The following is an 18,394-nucleotide window of genomic DNA, read 5'->3' as shown; positions in this document are numbered from 1 at the left end:
TTGGGTTGCTCCACAACCTTGCCAACATTTGGTGATTTTAAGTCTTTTTCATTTTGACCTTTCTAGTGGGTGGGTAGTGATATCACATTGTGGACTTTAATAATTTTGATAAATTTTCTAGTTCTTTTCACAAAGTAAATTGGGAGTTTAATGATGGGGAAAGGATCTTCAGCAATGGAAGCAGAAGTTGCTGTTGGGCAGTAATTTTAAAGGTGTTAATTGGCCAGTAATGAAGTCATCATGGTTCTGCAAAACCAAATTCAGCCAAAGATTGCTGTGCAGAACTCTCTGGTTTCAGAGCTGCTGGAGCTATTTATTATTCCATAATAGGGAGTATGCTGAGGATGACCTCCATCAACAGGAGTTCAAGGACCTCCACAAAAAGTACCCCTACATCTTCAACACCAGGCCTGATGGGAGCTTTTCCTACTGAGCTTTTGGACTCTTCCTCTTGTCAGTGCAAAGAATTACACCAGTTCAAGGCCATGTCTGCCAACATCAACCAACATCAAAGAGGATGTGATGTCTCAGGCTTTAGGAATTCACAGTTGAGGATTTCCACAACACTTTTGTAGACTTGATCTAGTAGGTTAAGAAACAGATTTTAGTAGTCAACCTGCTAGCCTCTTTCAGTGACCAGAGGACCTTGAACAATGTGCTCAACTCATGTTGCCAACATTGTGAGAGCTGTTCCTCAAGCATTTCATCAAAGATGGGCAGCCTGTCAAGGAGTTTATCAGCAGCAAGTGGTAGCCATGTATAAATGGATTATCTACAGCCATATTGTCATTTTGGACTAGGCTCTCATTGTCACTTGAATGCAGCGGCTACAGCGAGGGTGGGGATACAAACCTCCACATCTTCCCTAGTTCTCCAAGCACAAGGTCATCCTATTCTTCTTGCCTGAATCCTATGATTTCTTGTGCAAATAGTCTTGGCCCCATTTGGCAGCCATTACCAAGCCCTGCCTGCCCTCCTCTTTACCAAGCATGAGATTAGTACAAAGGTTTTATAGTAGTTGTAAATGGTCTATTTTGTGATTAGGATGTCACCCCCCAACCCCTTTTCTTGGCATACAACCTTCCATGGATGCTGGTGACAAAACAAACTTTTAATTTAAAAACGTGGAAAAAGTATCAACATCATACTCAGTGGTCAAAAACTGAAACCTTTCCCACCAAGATCAGGAACAAGACAAGGATGTCCTCTTTTACCACTTCTATTCAACATAGTATTAGAAATCCTAGCCACAGCAATCAGACAAGAAAAGGAAGTAAGAGGCATCCAAATTGGAAAGGAGGAAGCAAAATTGTCATTGTTTGAAGATGACATGATAGTGTACGTAGAAAATCCTATAGACTCCACAAAAAAAAACTACATGACCTAATATGTGAATTTGGCAAAACGGGGAGATACAAAGTCAGTATTCAGAAGTCAAAGGCATTTTTGTACACTAACAATGAAATATCAGAAACAGAAATCAGGGGGAAAATTGCATTTGATATAGCAACAAGAAAAATAAAGTATCTAGGAATAAACCTAACCAAGGAGGTAAAAGACCTGTAGTCTGAAAACTATACAACACTGAAGAAAGAAATTAAGGAAGACACAAAGAAATGGAAGCCATGTACCATGTTCTTAGATCGGAAGAATTAATATTTTCAAAATGTACATACTACCCAAAGCAATTTATAGATTCAGTTCAATCACTATTAAAATACCAATGACATTTTTCACAGATATGGAACAAGCATTTCAAAAATTTATATGGAGCCATAAAAGACCCTGAATATCAGCAGCAATTGTGAGAAAGAAGAACAAATAAGGAGGATCACAATACCTGATATCAAACTGTATTACAAGGTCACAATAATCAAAACAACTTGGTACTGGCATAAGAACAGACCCATAGACCAGTGGAACAGAAGAGAGAGCCCAGAAATAAATGCAAGTCTCTATGGTCAATTAATATTCAACAAAGGAAGAAGCATAAAGTGGAGTAAAAATAGCCTCTTCAAGAAATGGTGTTGGGAGATCTGGACAGCTACATGCAAAAAAATGAAACTTGACTACCAACTTACACTATATACAAAAATAAAACGAAGGTGGATAAAAGACTTACATAAAAGTTGCAACACCATAAAAGTTCTTCAGGAGAACATAGGGAGGAAAATCTCAGATATTCCACACAGCAATATCTTCACTGATGTGCCCCCTAGAGGAAGGGATATAAAGGAAGGAATAAATAAATGTGACATCATAAAAATAAAAGGCTTATTTCTTTAGCTGTGATATCTGCATGGCTAAAGAAAACATCAGCAAAATGAGAAAGGAACCAACTTAATGGGAAAATACATAAAAAAATGATACCTTGGACAAGAGTTTGATTTCCAGTATATATAAAGAGCTCACACAACTCCACTTCAGGAAGACAAACAACCCAGTTAAAAAAATTGGCAGAGGACCAGAACATACACTTCTCCAAGGAGGACAGAGGGCTCAGAAACATAAGAAATGGTGCTCAACGTCATTAGCCATCAGAGAGATTTAAATTAAAATCACAGTGAGATACCACTTCACAATGGTCAGAATGGCTGTCATAAACAAATCAACAAACAAATGCAGGCAAGGTGGCAGAGAAAAGGGAATCCTAGTACACTGTTGGTGGGAATGAAGACTGATGCATCCACTATGGAAAAGTATATGGAATTTCCTCAAAAAACTAAAAATGGAACTGGCTTTTGATCTGGCAATTCCACTGATGAGATTATACCTGTAGAATCTTGAAATACGAATTCGAGAGAACCTATGCACCCCAATGTTCATAGCAGCACACTTTACAATAACCAAGTGCTGGAAACTCATCAGTAAATGAGTAGCTCAAAAAACTATGGTACATTTACACAATGGAATACTACACAGCAGAAAGAAAGGAGCTCCTACTCTTGGCAACAGCATGAATGAGTCTGAAGAGCATTATGGTAAGTGAAATTAGCCAGGCAATGAAAGAAAAATACCATATGGTTTTACCTATAAGTGGAATCAACAAAACAAACAAGGAAGCAAAATATAACCAGAGAGTTGAAATTAAGAACAAACTGACAGTGACCAGTGGGGAGGTGAGAGGGCATAATGAGAGCAAAAGGGGGAAGGGTTGTCAGGAATATGTATGAATGACCCATGGACAAAAGGTGGTGGTAGGAAGGAGCAGGTGGGAGCTGGGGCGGCTGGGGTGTGAGTGGTGGAGGAAAATTGGAGTATAAGTTGTTATTCAAGTATGAGGGATATAATAGCATAATATCATTATGCCATTACAGTTGTCCCATTTCCCCCCCTTTATTCCCCTCAACTCTGCACACCCCCTCCTACCTGCATTACAGTTTTAACTGGGTTGTTTGTCTTCCTGAAGTAGAGTTGTGTGAGTTCTTTATATATACTGGAAATCAAACTCTTGTCCAAGGTATCATTTTTAAAAATTTGATTTAGTTTTTTTTTCAAGTACAGTTTTTTGTCTGTTTCTCCCATCCCAGCCCGCCCCAGGCTCCCTACCTCCCTCCCATTTTCACCTCCCTTAGTTCTCGTCCCTGTGTCCTTCCTATTTGTTCCTCCAAATCCCTCCCCTTTTTCCCCCTTAAACAAGGTATCATTTTTTAATGTATTTTCCCATTAAGTTGGTTCCCTTCTCCTTTTGCTGATGTTTTCTTTAGCCGTGCATTATCACAGCTAAAGAAATAAGCCTTTTATTTTTATGATGTCACATTTATTTATTCCTTCCTTTATATCCCTTATACTTGAATAACAATAAAAATATAAAATTAAAAGGCAAAATAAATGAACAAACACAGAAACAAACTCATACATACAGAAAACATTTTGATGGTTGCCAGTCAATTCTTTTTTATGGCTAAGTAGATCGGCATGTATTTATCACAGTTCATTTATTTGCTCACTTTTGATCCACATTTGGATTGTTTCTTGGTCTTCGTTATTATGAATAAAGTCTCTATGAACAAGTGAAAAAGGGAAAAGTGGAGCATTTTTTCTTTTTTTTTAAATAAATTTATTTATTTTTTTGAATTGTTTATGCTGTTACAGTTGTTCTATTCCCCCCTTCATTCCCCTCCACCCTGCCCCCCCAACCCCACCATTACCCCCCTTTAGCTTATGTCCAAGTGTCTCAAGTCCTTTAGGTTCTATATTTCCCATACTATTCTTGCCCCCCCCCATCTATTTTCTATTTACTGTCTATGCTACTTGTTTTCTGTACCTTCTCTCCCCGTCTCCTCCTCCCACTCCCCTGTTGCTAACCCTCCTTGAGATCTTCATTTCTATGTTTCCACTCCTGATCTAGCTGTCCTTTTAGTTTGCTTTCGTTTTAGGTGTGGTTGTTAATAACTGTGAGTTTGTTGTCCTTTCACTGTTCATGTTTCTTTAACTTCTTTTTCTTCGATAAGTCCCTTTAACATTTCATATAATAAGGGCTTGGTGATGATGAACTCATTGAATTTGGTCTTATCTGAGAAGCACCTTATCTGTCCTTCCGTTCTAAATGAAAGTTTTGCTGGGTAGAGCAATCTTGGTTGTAGGTCTTTAGATTTCATGACTTGGAATATTTCTTTCCAGCCCCTTCTTGCCTGTAAGGTCTCTTTTGAGAAATCTGCTGACAGCCTGATGGGGACTCCTTTGTAGGTGATTGTCCCCTTAGCTCTTGCTGCTTCCAGGATTCTCTCCTTCGTTTTAATTTTGGCTAATGTAATTATGATATGCCTTGGTGTGTTTCTTCTTGAGTCCAACTTTTTTGGTACTCTCTGGGCTTCTTGGATTTCTTGGAAGTCTGTTTCCTTTGCCAGATTGGGGAAATTTTCTTTTATTATTTGTTCAAATAGTTTTTCCACTGGTGGTTGTGTCTTTCCCCCTTCTGGTACCCCTATAATTCGAATATTGGAGCGTTTATAGATGTCCTGGAGGTTCCTAAGCTTCTCCTCATTTTTCTGAATTCTTATATCTTCATTCCTTTCTGATTGATCATTTTTTTCTTCCTTCTGGTTCACTCCCTTGATTTGAGTCCCAGTTTTTTTTTCATCTCTATGGGTTTCCTGTGGAATTCCATTCATTTCCCTTAATTTAGCCTTCATATGTTTCTCTAATTTGTGGCTATAGTCCACCAGATCTGTGAGGAAGCTGATGACCAGTGTTTTAAACTGTGCGTCTGAGAGATTTGCTATTTCTTCGTCACTTAGATTTATCTCCGGGGCTTTGAGGTCCCCCTGCGACATTTTTGGTCTGTTCTGGCCCTTTAAGTGAGAGAAGCGGCGCCTTGGAGTCCCAGGTCGCTGGGTTGAGATGCTGTATGTGGGGGCGTGGTCAGAGCGGGAAATGGCGCGGCCGCCGCCCACGCCGCCGCCGCCTCCGGTCCGACCGCTCACTCCCTCACCCGCACGCAACCAGGCAAGCACAGTCAACTCGCTGCCACCGCCTCCCCACTGACTCCTCTGTAGTCGCTCACCCGGTGGGCCGCTGGGTCGCTCACTAGGTCCAATCCTGGGTTTGGAACCCATGCGACTGGATTCGTGCGTCTGTAACTCCTGACCCGCCGCCCGCCGGTTTCGCCCCTTACCGGTCGGGCCGAAGAATTTGTTGTTAGCGGACTTCCGAAAAGTTCAGTTTTCCGTGTTCTGGTTATGTTTTCTGATGCTAATATTTAGTTGTCCCTAAACTTGGTTGTGTGAGGAGGTAAGGCGCATCCACCTAAACCTCCATCTTGGCGGAAGTCCCCGCATTTTTTCTTTTTAATACATTTTATTCATTATGCTATTACAGTTGTCCCATTCCCCCCCCCTTTATTCCCCTCAACCCTGCACACCCCCTCCTACCTGCATTCCAAACCCTTAGTTCATGTCCATGGATTGTACATATAAATTATTGGCTTCTACATTTCCTATATTATTCTTTATTTCCCCTTGTCTATTTTCTACCTACAATTTATGCTATTTATTCTCCATACCTTTCCCTCCTCTCTCCCATTCCCACTCCCCTGATGATAACCCTCCATGTGATCTCCATTTCTTTGTTTCTGTTCCTGTTCTGATGGTTTGCTTAGTTTCTTGTTTGTTTGTTTATTTGTTTGTTTGTTTTAGGTTCAGTTTTTGATAGCTGTGAGTTTGTTGATATTTTATTCATATTTTATATCTTTTTCTTAGATAAGTCCCATTATTATTTCATATAATAAGGGCTTGGTGATGATGAACTCCTTTAACTTGACCTTATTCAGGAAGCAGTTTATCTGCCCTTCCCTTCTATGTGATAGCTTTGCTGGATAAAGTAATCTTGGATGTAGATTTGTTATGACTTTTATGTCATAAGGGACATAATGACTTTGAGTACTTCTTTCCATCCCCTTCTTGCCTGAAAGGTTTCTTTTGAGAAATCAACTGATAATCTTATGGGGCCTCCTTTGTAGGAAACTGTCTCCTTTTCTGTTGCTGCTTTTAAGATTCTCTCCTTATCTTTAATCTTGGGTAATGTAATTATGATGTGTCTTGGTATGTGCTTCCTTGGGTCCACCTTCCTTGGGACTCTGAGCTCACTGGACTTCCTAAAAGTCTATTTCCTTTGCCAGATTAGGGCAGTTCTCCTTCATTATATTTTCAAATAAGTTCTCAATTTCTTGCTCTTCCTGTTCTTCTGGCACCCCTATGATTCGGCTGTTGGAACGTTTAAAGATGTCCTGGAGGTTCCCCAGTTTCTCCTCATTTTTTTGAATTCTTGTTTCTTCATTCTGTCCTGGTTGAATGTTTCTTTCTTTTGCTCCATACTGTTGATTTGAGTCCCAGTTTCCTTCCCTTCACTGTTTGCTCCATGTACATTTTCCTTGATTTCATTTTTCATAGCCTTCAATTTTTCCTCTATTTTGCCACCATATTCACCCAATTTGGTGAGCATCTTCATTCATCACCAGTGGTTTGAACTGTGCATCTGATAGGTTGGCTATCTCTTTGTCTCTTAGTTGTATATTTTCTGGAGCTTTGATGTGTTCTTTCATTTGGGCCATTTTTTTTTTTGTCTTGGCCCACCTGTTACATTGTAAGGGGCAGAACCTTAGGTGTTCACGGTGGGGGTGGGGGCAACCCTAGTTGCTGCATTGTGATACTGTTTGTATGGCAGGAGTCCAAGAGGGAGCAGTGCCCCTTGCTCCACTCTGTTGGTTTTCAGTCACTTCCCCCCTACCCACAAGCAAATTGGGCCCTTCTAATGTGGATTCCCAGGTGGGTGTGTTTGTGTATGTACTAGGCCCCTGTGGGTCTCTTCAATGAACTCTTCTGTGAGGCTGGGAGTTTCTCCTGCTGCTTCCTCAACTCTCACAGGTGTTTTCAGTCACACAGGCTTTGAGACTTTATTTCCCCAAACTGGAATTCTGGGTTGTGTGGTCTATCTGGCTCTCCAGTTGTTCCTCCTGGTTTATCTAAACATGAATGTGGGTCCACCAAGTCCACAAGCTGCTACCTTGCCATGCATCATCTCCACCTGGCTCCCCGTCTCCACCCTTCCTACCGGTGTGGTTGAGTGTTTCTTCTTTAACTCCTTGATTGTCAGACTTCCATACTGTTTGATTTTATGCCAGTCCTGGATGTTTTTTTATTTTAAATTTGTTGTTCTTTTGGTGTGTGATGAGGCACAGTGTGTCTACCTGTACCTCCATCTTGGCCGGAAGTCAAAAGTGGAGCTTTTAATTCATATACTAAACATGATTTTAAATTTTATTGAAAGATTTTATTTGAAGATGATTTAGAGGATTAAAAGTATTTTATACATATGAATGTAACATTTTTTACTTGTTTTTATTATTGTTCAAGTGAAGTTGTTTCCTTTTTTTTCCCTGCACCCCAGGCATTCCCACTTCCCATCCTTGATCCTACCCTAGTTTGGTTTTGCCCATGTGTCCTTTATACATGTTCTTCAAAACCCTTCCCCCTTTTCCTCCCATTATCTCTCCTACCTCCCCTCTGGTTATGTCAGTTTGTTTTCAGTCATCTGGTTCTGTTTTGATGAATTGCTATCTGTTTTATATTACCTTTTTATTAGTATTTTTATTAATTTGTATTTATGTCTTTTAAATTTTTAAATATCTAATTAAATGTAGTATAGTTTTCTGCTTAAAGTAAATGTGTTACAAATATTGAATTAAATTGACTAAGAGTGATTTTAAGTAATGCTAAAATTAGCTTAATTTAACATAAAATTTTTGTGGCATTTTTTCCCCCATTTTGGCAACCTGGCAGCAAATAGGATTTCCAAGAATAAAATTTCATATCATATTTATAAAATTCTGTAATATAAAGACACAATATTTTGTGGGACTAGGAAATATAAATTTTTATGATAATATTCGTTCACCTTTTGAATTGTTAGTTAACATCTTTTAGTTATGGTGCTTCATGCCCTCAAGTTAGACCAATTTTAATTTTTTATATTATCAATCTTAAAGAGTTTTCATGAAAGTTTTTTCTTTTCGTAATGAGGTGCAGTACTTTCAGTTTTGTTATGATGAATTTTCTTCTCTCAGCTAGCATTTAACATGTTTCTAATATTAATTGGAGATATTTGATACGGTATTTCTCTCATTTGGAGCTTTTAGAAACATATTTTAGTGAAGTGTTTTAGGTATACTTAGAATGTAAAGCTTGCCTCTGAAGTTTTATGAGGTTGTGAACTGAAATGTTTGATTTAATTTTTTACATACAGGTACCACTTAATGCACAAGTTTATGAACTTTTAACTATCTTCATGGACTGGATATCGGATTATTACCTTAGCAAATTGAAAAGTGAAGGATCTGAAATGGGTAGTGAAAGTCCTGTACTCAAATTTGCTTCTCAGAGAAATGATATTCAGGAGAACTGTGTAAAGGTTTGTTTTTTCATTTGAAATATATGACTCAGTATATATGAAAATTAGAAAAGGAAAGCCTTTGGTATATTTTATAAGAGAAAACATATTTGAAGTATTTTTGGTAGAAAATGGATCATGCCAACAGTCACTTCTAAAAACATACATTTAGCCCTGGCTGGCATAGCTCAGTGGATTGAGCGCGGGCCTGTGAACCACACGATTGCGGTTCAATTCCCAGTCAGGGCACATACCTGGGTTATAAGCCAGTTCCCAGCAGGGTACTCATGAGAGGCAACCACACATTGATGTTTCTCTCCTTCTCTCCTTCCCTTCCTCTCTAAAGATAAATAAATAAAATCTTTAAAAGAAAAAACAACATACATTTAAAATTTAATTGTAATTAATGCATATATATTTCTTAATATGATAGGCATTTCTCTTTAAAAATAGATATCAGAAATCAAACACCAACCCTCAAAATGGAAAAATAATTGTATAGTAGAATTAGGCAAATAATCAGTGATTTGAACAATTCCTAATACACACCATTTTAAGATTCATTTCTACTAAAATAACTTTTATTTTGCCTTTTGTTATAAGAGGTTAAAAGACCTATTTTCAAGGGTCCTCTCATTAACAAAGAGGAAATAATTGTGTTTTTTAAATTAAATTTATTTTTTTAATTGTTGTTCAAGTAAAGTATTTCTGTCTTTTACTCCCATCCCAGCTCATCCACCCAGTCCTCCCCCCTCTCTCCCATTTCCATTTTCCCTAGTTTTTGTCCATGTGTCCTCTACACTTGTTCCTGTAAACCCTTCCCCTTTTCTCCTGAATTTCCCTCCCCTCTCCCCTCTGAACACTGTCAGCCTGTGCTGTATTTCAGTGTGTTTGGTTATATTTTGCTTGCTTGTTTGTTTTGTTTTTTGGTTCCTGTTAAAGGTGAGATCATGTGGTATTTGTCTTTTATGACTTGGCTTATTTCGCTTAGCATAATGCTTTCCAATTCCATCCATGCTATTGCAGAGAGCAGGAGCTCCTTCTCTCTGCTGCATAGAATTGCATTATATTAATGTACCATAGTTTCTTGATCCATTAATTTACTAATGGAAACCTAGGTTGCTTCCGGCATGTGGCTATTGTAAATTGTGCTGCTGTAAACATTGGTGTGCATAAGTTCTTTTGGATTGGTGTTTCACGGTTCTTAGGATATAATCCCAGCAGTGGAATTGCTGGGTCAAAAGGTAGATTCATGTTTAGTTTTGTGAGAAGATTCCATAATGTTTTCCACAGTGGTTGTACCAGTCTGCAGTCCCACCCACAATGATTAGGGTCCGCTTTTCTCCACAAACTCTCCAGCACTGGTTGTTTGTTGCTTTATGATGGCCATTCTGACTGGTGTAAAGTGGTATCTCATTGTGGCTTTAATTTGCATGTCTCTGATAGCTAGCGATATTGAACATCTTTTCATGTGTCTCTGGATCCTCTGTATGTCCTCCTTGGAGAAGTGTCTGTTCAAGTCCTTTGCCCATTTTTTAATTGGGTGAGTTGCTTGTCTTCTTACAGTAGAGTCCTGTAAGTTCTTTATATATTTTGGAGATTAACCCCTTGTCTGATGTATCATTGGCAAATATATTTTCCCATACAGTTCTCTTTTTATTTTCATACTGTTTTCTTTAGCCATGCAGAAGTTTTTAATTTTGATGAGATCCCATTTGTTTATTCTTTCCTTTATGTCCCTTGCTCTAGGGGACATATCAATAAAAATGTTGCTGCGTGAAATATCTGAGATTTTCCTGCCTATGTTTTCCTCTAGGACTTTAATGGTTTCAAGGCTTATATTTAAGTCTTTTATCGACCTGGAATTTATTTTGGTGTATGGTGTAAGTTGGTGCTCGAGTTTCATTTTTTTGTCACGTAGCTGTCCAGTTCTCCCAACACCATTTGTTGAAGAGGCTATCTTTACTCCATTTTATGCTGCTGCCCCTTTGTTGAGTATTAATAGACCGTAGAGACTTGGGTTGATTCTTGGCTCTCTGTTCTGTTCCACTGGTTCATGGGTCTATTTTGATGCCAGTACCAGGCTGTTTTGATTACAGTGGCCTTGTACTACAGTTTGGTATCAGGTATTGTGATCCCTCCTACTTTGCTCTTCTTTCCCAAAATTGCAGCAGCTATTCGGGGTCGTTTATGCTTCCATATAAATTTTTGAAGGGTTTGTTCTATGTGTGTGAAATACGGCATTGGTACTTTAATAGGTATTGCATTGAATCTGTAAATTGCTTTGGGTAGTATGGACATTTTGATGATGTTAATTCTTCTGATCCATGAACATGGTATATGTTTCCATTTGTTTGTGTCTTCCTTGATTTCTTTCTTCAGTGTTGTGTAGTTTCCTTTATTTTTCTTTCTTTTTTTATTTTTAAATTTTTAAAATACATTTTATTAATTATGCCATTACATTGTTCTATTTCCCCCCTTCAATCCCTTCCCCCTACACACCCCCTCCCCCACCATTCCCCCCTTTAGTTTATGACCACATGTCTCAAGTTCTTTAGATTCTATATTTCCCATACTATTTTTGCCCTCCCCCTGTCTATTTTCTACCTACCATCTATGCTACTTATTTTCTGTACCTCCTCCCCCCTTCTCCTTCTCCCACTCCCCTGTTGCTAACCCTCCATGTGATCTTCATTTCTATGGTTCTGCTCCTGATCTAGCTGTCCTCTTAGTTTGCTTTTGTTTTAGGTGTGGTTGTTAATAACTATGAGTTTGCTGTCCTTTCACTGTTCAGCTTTTTTATCTTCTTTTTCTTAGATAAGTCCCTTTAACATTTCATATAATAAGGGCTTGGTGATGATGAACTCCTTGATCTTATCTGAGAAGCACTTTATCTGTCCTTCCATTCTAAATGAAAGCTTTGCTGGATAGAGCAATGTTGCATGTAGGTCTTTGGATTTCATGACTTGGAATACTTCTTTCCAGCCCTTTCTTGCCTGTAAGGTCTCTTTTGAGAAATCAGCTGACAGTCTGATGGGAACTCCTTTGTAGGTGACTATCTCCTTATCCCTTGCTGCTTCTAGGATTCTCTCCTTCATTTTAATCTTGCCTAGTGAAATGATGTTGTGCCTTGGTGTGTTGCTCTTTGGGTTCACCTTCTTTGGGACTCTCTGAGCTTCCTGGATTTCCTGGAAGTCTGTGTCCTTTGCCAGACTGGGGAAGTTCTCCTTTATTATTTGTTCAAATAAGTTTTCCACATCGTGGCTGTTCCTCCTCCCCTCTGGTACCCCTATAATTCGGATGTTGGAACGTTTAAAGATGTCCTGAAAGTTCCTAAGCCTCCTCATTTTTTTGAATTTTTGTTTCTTCATCCTTTTCTGTTTGGTCATTTTTTTCCTCCTTCTGGTCCACTCCTTTGATTTGAGTCCCAGTTTCCTTTCCATCACTATTGGTTTCCTGTGCATTTCCCTTCATTTCAATTAGTTTAGCCTTCATTTGTTCCTCTAATTTGTGACTAAAATCCACCAGTTCTGTGAGCATCCTGATCACCAGTGTTTCGAATTGTGCGTCTGAAAGTTTGGCCATTTCTTCATTGCTTAGATTTATGGGCTCTGGGGCTCTGAGTTGTTCTTGAGCCATGTTTTGATCTGTTTGTGCCTGTTAAGTATGAGGAGTGGAACCTTAGTTTTTCACCAGGCTAGGGCCACCCAGGTCACTGGTTTGCAATGCTGTATGTGGGGCTGGGTCAGAGAGGGACAATGTTGGTTCCCTCTGCTGCTTCCTGCTTCTGGGGCCTTCACAGTCCGTCTCATTGCTTGCTCCTTCACTGGTTTATCTGTGTGTGAATCTGTGACCACAGTCAGCCCTTAGTGGGTCCACAGCCTTGCGCCCTCAGTGGGTCTGCCTGCTTCTTCACACCTGGGATCCGCCCACGGCTGCTGGCGCACCTGGGTCATGTGCCCAGGTTGGTCTGGTGGATCTTTCTTGCCTGACCCCACCCTGCTGCTGGCTCTGCCCCTTACCAGTTTGGCTGAAGGGTTCGTTGTTGTCAGACTTCCGTATAGTTCAATTTTCTGTGGTTTTGCTGTGTTTTTGTTGCTAAAACTTTGTTCTTTTTAAACTTAATTGTGGGAGAAGGTGTAGTGCTTCCACCTATGCTTCCATCTTGGTGGAAGTCTGGGTTGTTCTGTAGTTTTCTTTATATAGGTCTTTTACCTCTTTGGCTAGGTTTATTCCTAGGTATTTTATTGTATTTTTTTGCTATTGAATGGGATTACTTTCTTGATTTCTGTTTCTGCTGTTGCATTGTTGGTATACAAAAATGCCTATGATTTCTGGATATTGACTTTGTATCCTGCTGTTTTGCTGAATTTGTCTATTAGGTCTAGCAGTTTTTTGGTGAAGTCTATAGGATTTTCTATGTACAGTCTCATGGCATCTGCAAACAATGACTGTTTTGTTTCTTCCTTTCTGATTTAGATGCCTTTTATTTCTTTTTCATGTTTGATTGCTGTGGCTAGGACTTCCAATACTATACTGAATAGAAATGGTGAAAGTGGACAACCTTGTCTTATTACTGATCTTAGTGTTAAGGCTTTTAGTTTTTGCCCACTGAGTATGATGTTGGTTGTAGGTCTCTCATATATGGTCTTTATTATATTGAGGAATGCTCCCTCTATTTCTACTTCGCTGAATGTTTTGATCATAGATGGATGTTGTACCTTATCAAAAGCATTTTCTGCATGTATACATATGATCATGTGATTTATTTCTTTGCTTTTGTTTATATGGTGTGTTACAGTTACTGTTTTGTGAATGTTGAACCATCCTTGCATCCCTGGGATGAATCCCCCTTGGTCATGGTGTGTGATTTTTTAAAATTATTGTGGGATGTGGTTTGCCAATATTTTGTTAATGATTTTAGCATCTGTGTTCATCAGTGATATTGGCCTGAAGTTTTCTTCCTTTGTTGTGTCTTTATCTGGTTTTGGGATTAGGATGATGCAGGCTTCATAAAAAGAATTAGGGAGTCTTAACATCATTTCGGACTTTTTGGAATAGTCTGTGAAGGATAGGGGTGAGCTCTTTCTTCAGTCTTTTGTAGAATTCTCCTGTGAAGCCATCTGATTGAGGGCTTTTGTGTTTTAGGAATTTTTTTTATTACTGTTTCATTTTCTTCTATTATTGGTCTTGTTTAGGCTTTCTGCTTCTTTTTCACTGAATTGTGGAAGTTTATATTATTCTAGAAATTTGTTTATTACACCTAGTTTTTCAAATTTCTTGGTATACAATTCTTCATAGTAACCTCTTATAACCCTTTATTTCTGTGGTTTCAGTTGTAATGTTTCCTCTTTCCTTTCTGATCGTGTTTATTTGGGTCCTCTCTCTTTTTTTCTTGATGATCCTGCTTAAAGGCTTGTCCATTTTGTTTATCTTTTTAAAGAACCAGGTCCTGGATTTCATTGATCTTTAGAATTGTGCTTTTAGTCTGTATGTCATTTAATTCTGCTCTTGTTTTCATTTAATTCTGCTCTGGTTGTTTTCTTCCTTCTTCTTGCTGTGGGCTGTCTTTGTTGTTGTTCCTCAAGTTCTTGTAGCTGTAGGTTTAGGTTGTTTATTTGGAGTGTTTCTATCTTTTTTAGATAGGCCTTTACTACTATGAACTTCTCTCTGAGGACTGCTTTCGCTGTGTCCCGTAACTTTTGAATTGTCAGTTCATTTTCATTTTTTTCCAGAAAGTTTTTGATTTCTTCTCTAATTTTATTCTTGACCCATTCATTGTTTAATAGCATGCTATTCAATCTCCATGATTTCGAGTGTTTTGGGTTTTTTTCCTTGAGGTTGTTTTCTAGTTTCAGTCCCTTGTGATCAGAGAAAAATGCTTGGTATGATTTCAATTGTTTTGAATTTGCTGAGGCTTGTTTTGCATATTATCATGTGGTCTATCTTTGAAAAATGTTCTATGTGCATCCGAAAAGAATGTGTATTTTGCTTATTGGGGATGAAGGGCTCTATATATATCAGTTAAGTCCATCTCATCTAGGCATTTGTTCAGTGCCACAATATATTTGTTGATATTTTCTTTGGAAGATCTGTCCATTTTTGACAGTGGGGTGTTAAATTCCCCTACTATAATTGTGTTGCTGTCAATATCTTTCTTGATGTCCTCTAAGATTTTCTTCATATATTTGGGTGCTCCTAAGTTGGGCCCATATATATTTACAATGTTTATGTCTTCTTGGTAGATTCTTCCCTTGAGTATTATGAAGTGACCTTCTGGGTATCTCTTTATGGCCCTTTTTTGAAGTCTATTTTGTCTGATATGAGTATTGCTACCCTGGCTTTTATTCTCTGTCCGTTTGCTTGGAAAATTTGTTTTCAGCCCTTCACTTTGAGTTTGTGTAGGTCTTTTGTTCTCAGCTGGGTCTCTTGTAAGCAGCATATATGTGGGTCATGGTTTCTTATCCAGTCAGCTATCCTATGTCATTTGACTGGAGTATTCAGTCCATTTACATTTGTGCTTATTCAGATACTTGTTCATTAGACATTTTTTCATACCTATGTTCCTCTCTCTTTCACTCTTTTCCTTTTCTTAAAGCAGCCCCTTTAGCATTGCTGTGTTGCTTTGGTAGAGTTGTATTCTTTTACTCTTCTTTTGTCTGGGAAGCTTCTTATTTGGCCTTCCATTTTAATTGAGAGCCTTGCTGGGTAGAGTAATCTTGTTTGCATTACTCTGGTTTTCATTACTTGGAATATTTCCTGGTGTTCTGTTCTGCTTTGGACCATTTCCAAAGCAGAACAGACCTCAGCTGCCGGTCTTATTTTGGCTTCATTGTATGTTAGTTGCTGTTTCTCCCTTGCTGCCTTCAGGATTCTCTCTTTGTCATGGAATTTTGCTGTTTAAATTATGATGTGTTGTAAAGTGGGTCTCTTTCGTTTCCTCTTGATTGGGAGTCTCTGTGTTTCCTGGATTTGTGTGACTTTTTCTGTCATCAAATTAGGAAAATATTCCAGCATTACTTTTTCAAACTGGTTTTCTATCCCTTGCTCTTCTTCTTCTTCTCATATTCCTTTTATATAGATATTGTATGTTTCATGTTGTCTTCCAGCTCCCCTACCGCCTCTTCGTTCTTTCTGAGTCTCTTTTCCTTCTCTTGCTCTATCTGGGTATTTTTTCTACCAAAACCTCCAACTCACTGATTCAACCCTCTGTTTTACCCAGTCTCCTTGTCATGTTTTCTAATGTGTTTTTAATTTCTGAGATCTTACTTTTCACTTCTTCCTGTTTATAGTTTCTATTTCCTTTTTCGTGCTGGTATTGTTCTCAGTTCTTTTTAGTTTATGCATTCCTTGAGTATCTTCATAACCATTATTTTGAATTCTATATGTGATAGTTTGCTCACCTCCATTTCATTTATCTCTTTTAGTAGGGAGTCTTTCATATCTTTTTACTACATGTTCTTTTTTTTTTTTTGTTTCCCCATTTTAGGTGACTCTTTTTGTTTGTTTCTGTGCTTTGTGATATTTTAGTTTGTTATCTGTCTTTGCAGGGTTAACTTCTATGGTAGGATTTCTGTAGGGGTCAGTGGTGTGGTCTCTTTGATATCCTTGTTTTGATGCTCTAGGTTTGCCCTTTCTTCTCTTTGTGTGGTCTCTATTGTTGTACTTGGGTTTTTACCTTTGGGTGGGCTTTTTATTTTTGGTGTTTTTTTCTCCTCCTCCAGCAGGTATACTGATGTTTGCGGCTCCCACCTCTCGTTGTACATGGTCAGTGCCTGGGGGTAGGCAAAATGGATTAAGACAGTGGTGGATTTAACATACCAGGAAATAGAGAAGAGAGAGAAGATTCTTTTTGGATAAGTATAGTGTTAACTGTAATATTTCACTCAACTAGCCACTTTTCATAAGAGGTGAAAAGAGATAAGACTCTTGGAGGATGTTTGTGAGCTGAATCCAGAAAACAGAGCACTTGTATGCAAGGTTAGATGATAAGATATAGTGAGATTAAAGGATAGAAAGTAGGCATAGTGTGAGATTGAATTAAGTTAACCACAACCATAATAATACTCAGGATTAAAGTCCAGTGGGCTAAGATCATGGAGGGTTGCTGTGTGGTATGTACAATTGTATGGAACAACAATTACTTATAGTAGTACCGGAACAGAAATAATATGACAAGAAATATGTGATTTGGGTAATCAGAATAGAAAGTATCTGATCAAGAGTTTTGTGTTATTGGAACACAGGCAGAGTGAAAGAAGGAAAATTAAAATACAATAAAGAGAGAATAAGGAAAACCAGTGAAACAATGCAATTAATCAGAGAAATAAATTGAGGAAAACTAACCACAAGGAAGAGAAGTAAAAAAATAGTAATAAAATGAAGGTGGTACAAATAATGAAAAAATATTAATAATAATACACATATGCGGTAAAGTGCCAGCTCTATCAGATAGCAAAGTGACATTTGTGTCAGCTTCTCAGTTTTGGGGCTTATCTTTGTGCACCCCCTTTCTATGTGTCTCTGGACCCTTCATGACTCCACATCTTATTGTCTCACTTGGGGGCAGAAAAAAAAGAAAAGAGGATCCAAAAAGAAAAAATTAAAACAATAAGCCTGCTACTGACTTTAAATCTGTTCATTGATTCTGCTTGTGTTCCTAGATGCTTTAGGAAGAGGGGGCTGGGCTTCGCTTTTCTCCTTTAGGATGGGTTTGAGAGGAATAGGGACTAGGTCTGGGCTGCAATATTCAGTTTCCTGGCCTCGGGCCCAGTTCCTCCGTGAGCTGCCAGGCTCAAATAAGCCACTTAGCAGCACACAGCATGAGACAAGGAGGGCGGTGTCGTTCCACACTTGGCCACTCAGTCTCTGGGCATGGGCAGCTGAAAATCACCTTTGGGGCAAGTCAGCTGCTGCCGGAGAGTTTTTTACAGAGCAGATGCCTGTCATTTTTAACAAGCACATGGCTTTTCACACAGGCCAAGTTTCCAATAAATTCAGAGACTATCTGAGTCAGGGTCTGACACAGCCCAACTCCTCCTTTCTCCAGGTGCTGCCTGGCACCTCAGTTTCTCTGGTGCCAGCGTCCACAGTCCCAGCAGATGTGTACTGCCTCTGTGTGTTTCTCATTTTGTCTCTATTCCTCTCAGTGACTTCAAGCATCAAGGTCCCTTCTGGTGCCAGGCTGCCTTCCATGTTCTGGTAGGGGAGGGAGCTGGTGATCTAACTCTCCTTTCTGTATCCTACAATAGGCAGTAGGCTGGTGGCCACAGCAGCCCTGGTCCTGCATAGATCCCAGGGACCTTATCGCCCTGGCGCAGTGTTCTCACCATCTGTTTTTCAATGTCCTCTGCAATTTTTTTGCCTCCAAACTTCATATAAGCTGGAATTCCATTGGCTTCTCACTCTTTTCCTCAGATGGTTATCTAGTTGTTCCAACTGGGCTCCACTCCCACCTACCTCGCCACCATCTTCTCTAACATTCCTGCCACTTATTTTAAAGGTGAGA

General features: G+C 38.9%; 1 protein-coding gene across 8 annotated transcripts in view; it reads left to right on the top strand.

Moving 5' to 3' along the window:
• Positions 1-18,394, top strand: part of CCDC138 (coiled-coil domain containing 138) — a 144,074-nt gene that overhangs the window by 49,418 nt on the left and 76,262 nt on the right. For 7 of the 8 annotated variants that reach the window (XM_053665266.1, XM_053665265.1, XM_037138363.2 and 4 more), the window contains one exon: positions 8,743-8,907. The exons of the other annotated variant lie outside the window; for it this stretch is intronic. In XM_053665266.1, the coding sequence (XP_053521241.1) occupies positions 8,743-8,907 (165 nt within the window). The remainder of the gene's footprint in view (positions 1-8,742; positions 8,908-18,394) is intronic. 8 annotated transcript variants of the gene reach the window in all.

The sequence above is a fragment of the Artibeus jamaicensis genome, unplaced genomic scaffold, assembly GCF_021234435.1.
Source record: "Artibeus jamaicensis isolate MK-2021 breed Jamaican fruit bat unplaced genomic scaffold, CSHL_Jam_final contig_399, whole genome shotgun sequence".
Taxonomy (NCBI): Eukaryota; Metazoa; Chordata; class Mammalia; order Chiroptera; family Phyllostomidae; genus Artibeus; species Artibeus jamaicensis.
Note: the sequence above shows the minus strand (reverse complement) of the source record. Positions and strands in the feature narration are given on the sequence as shown.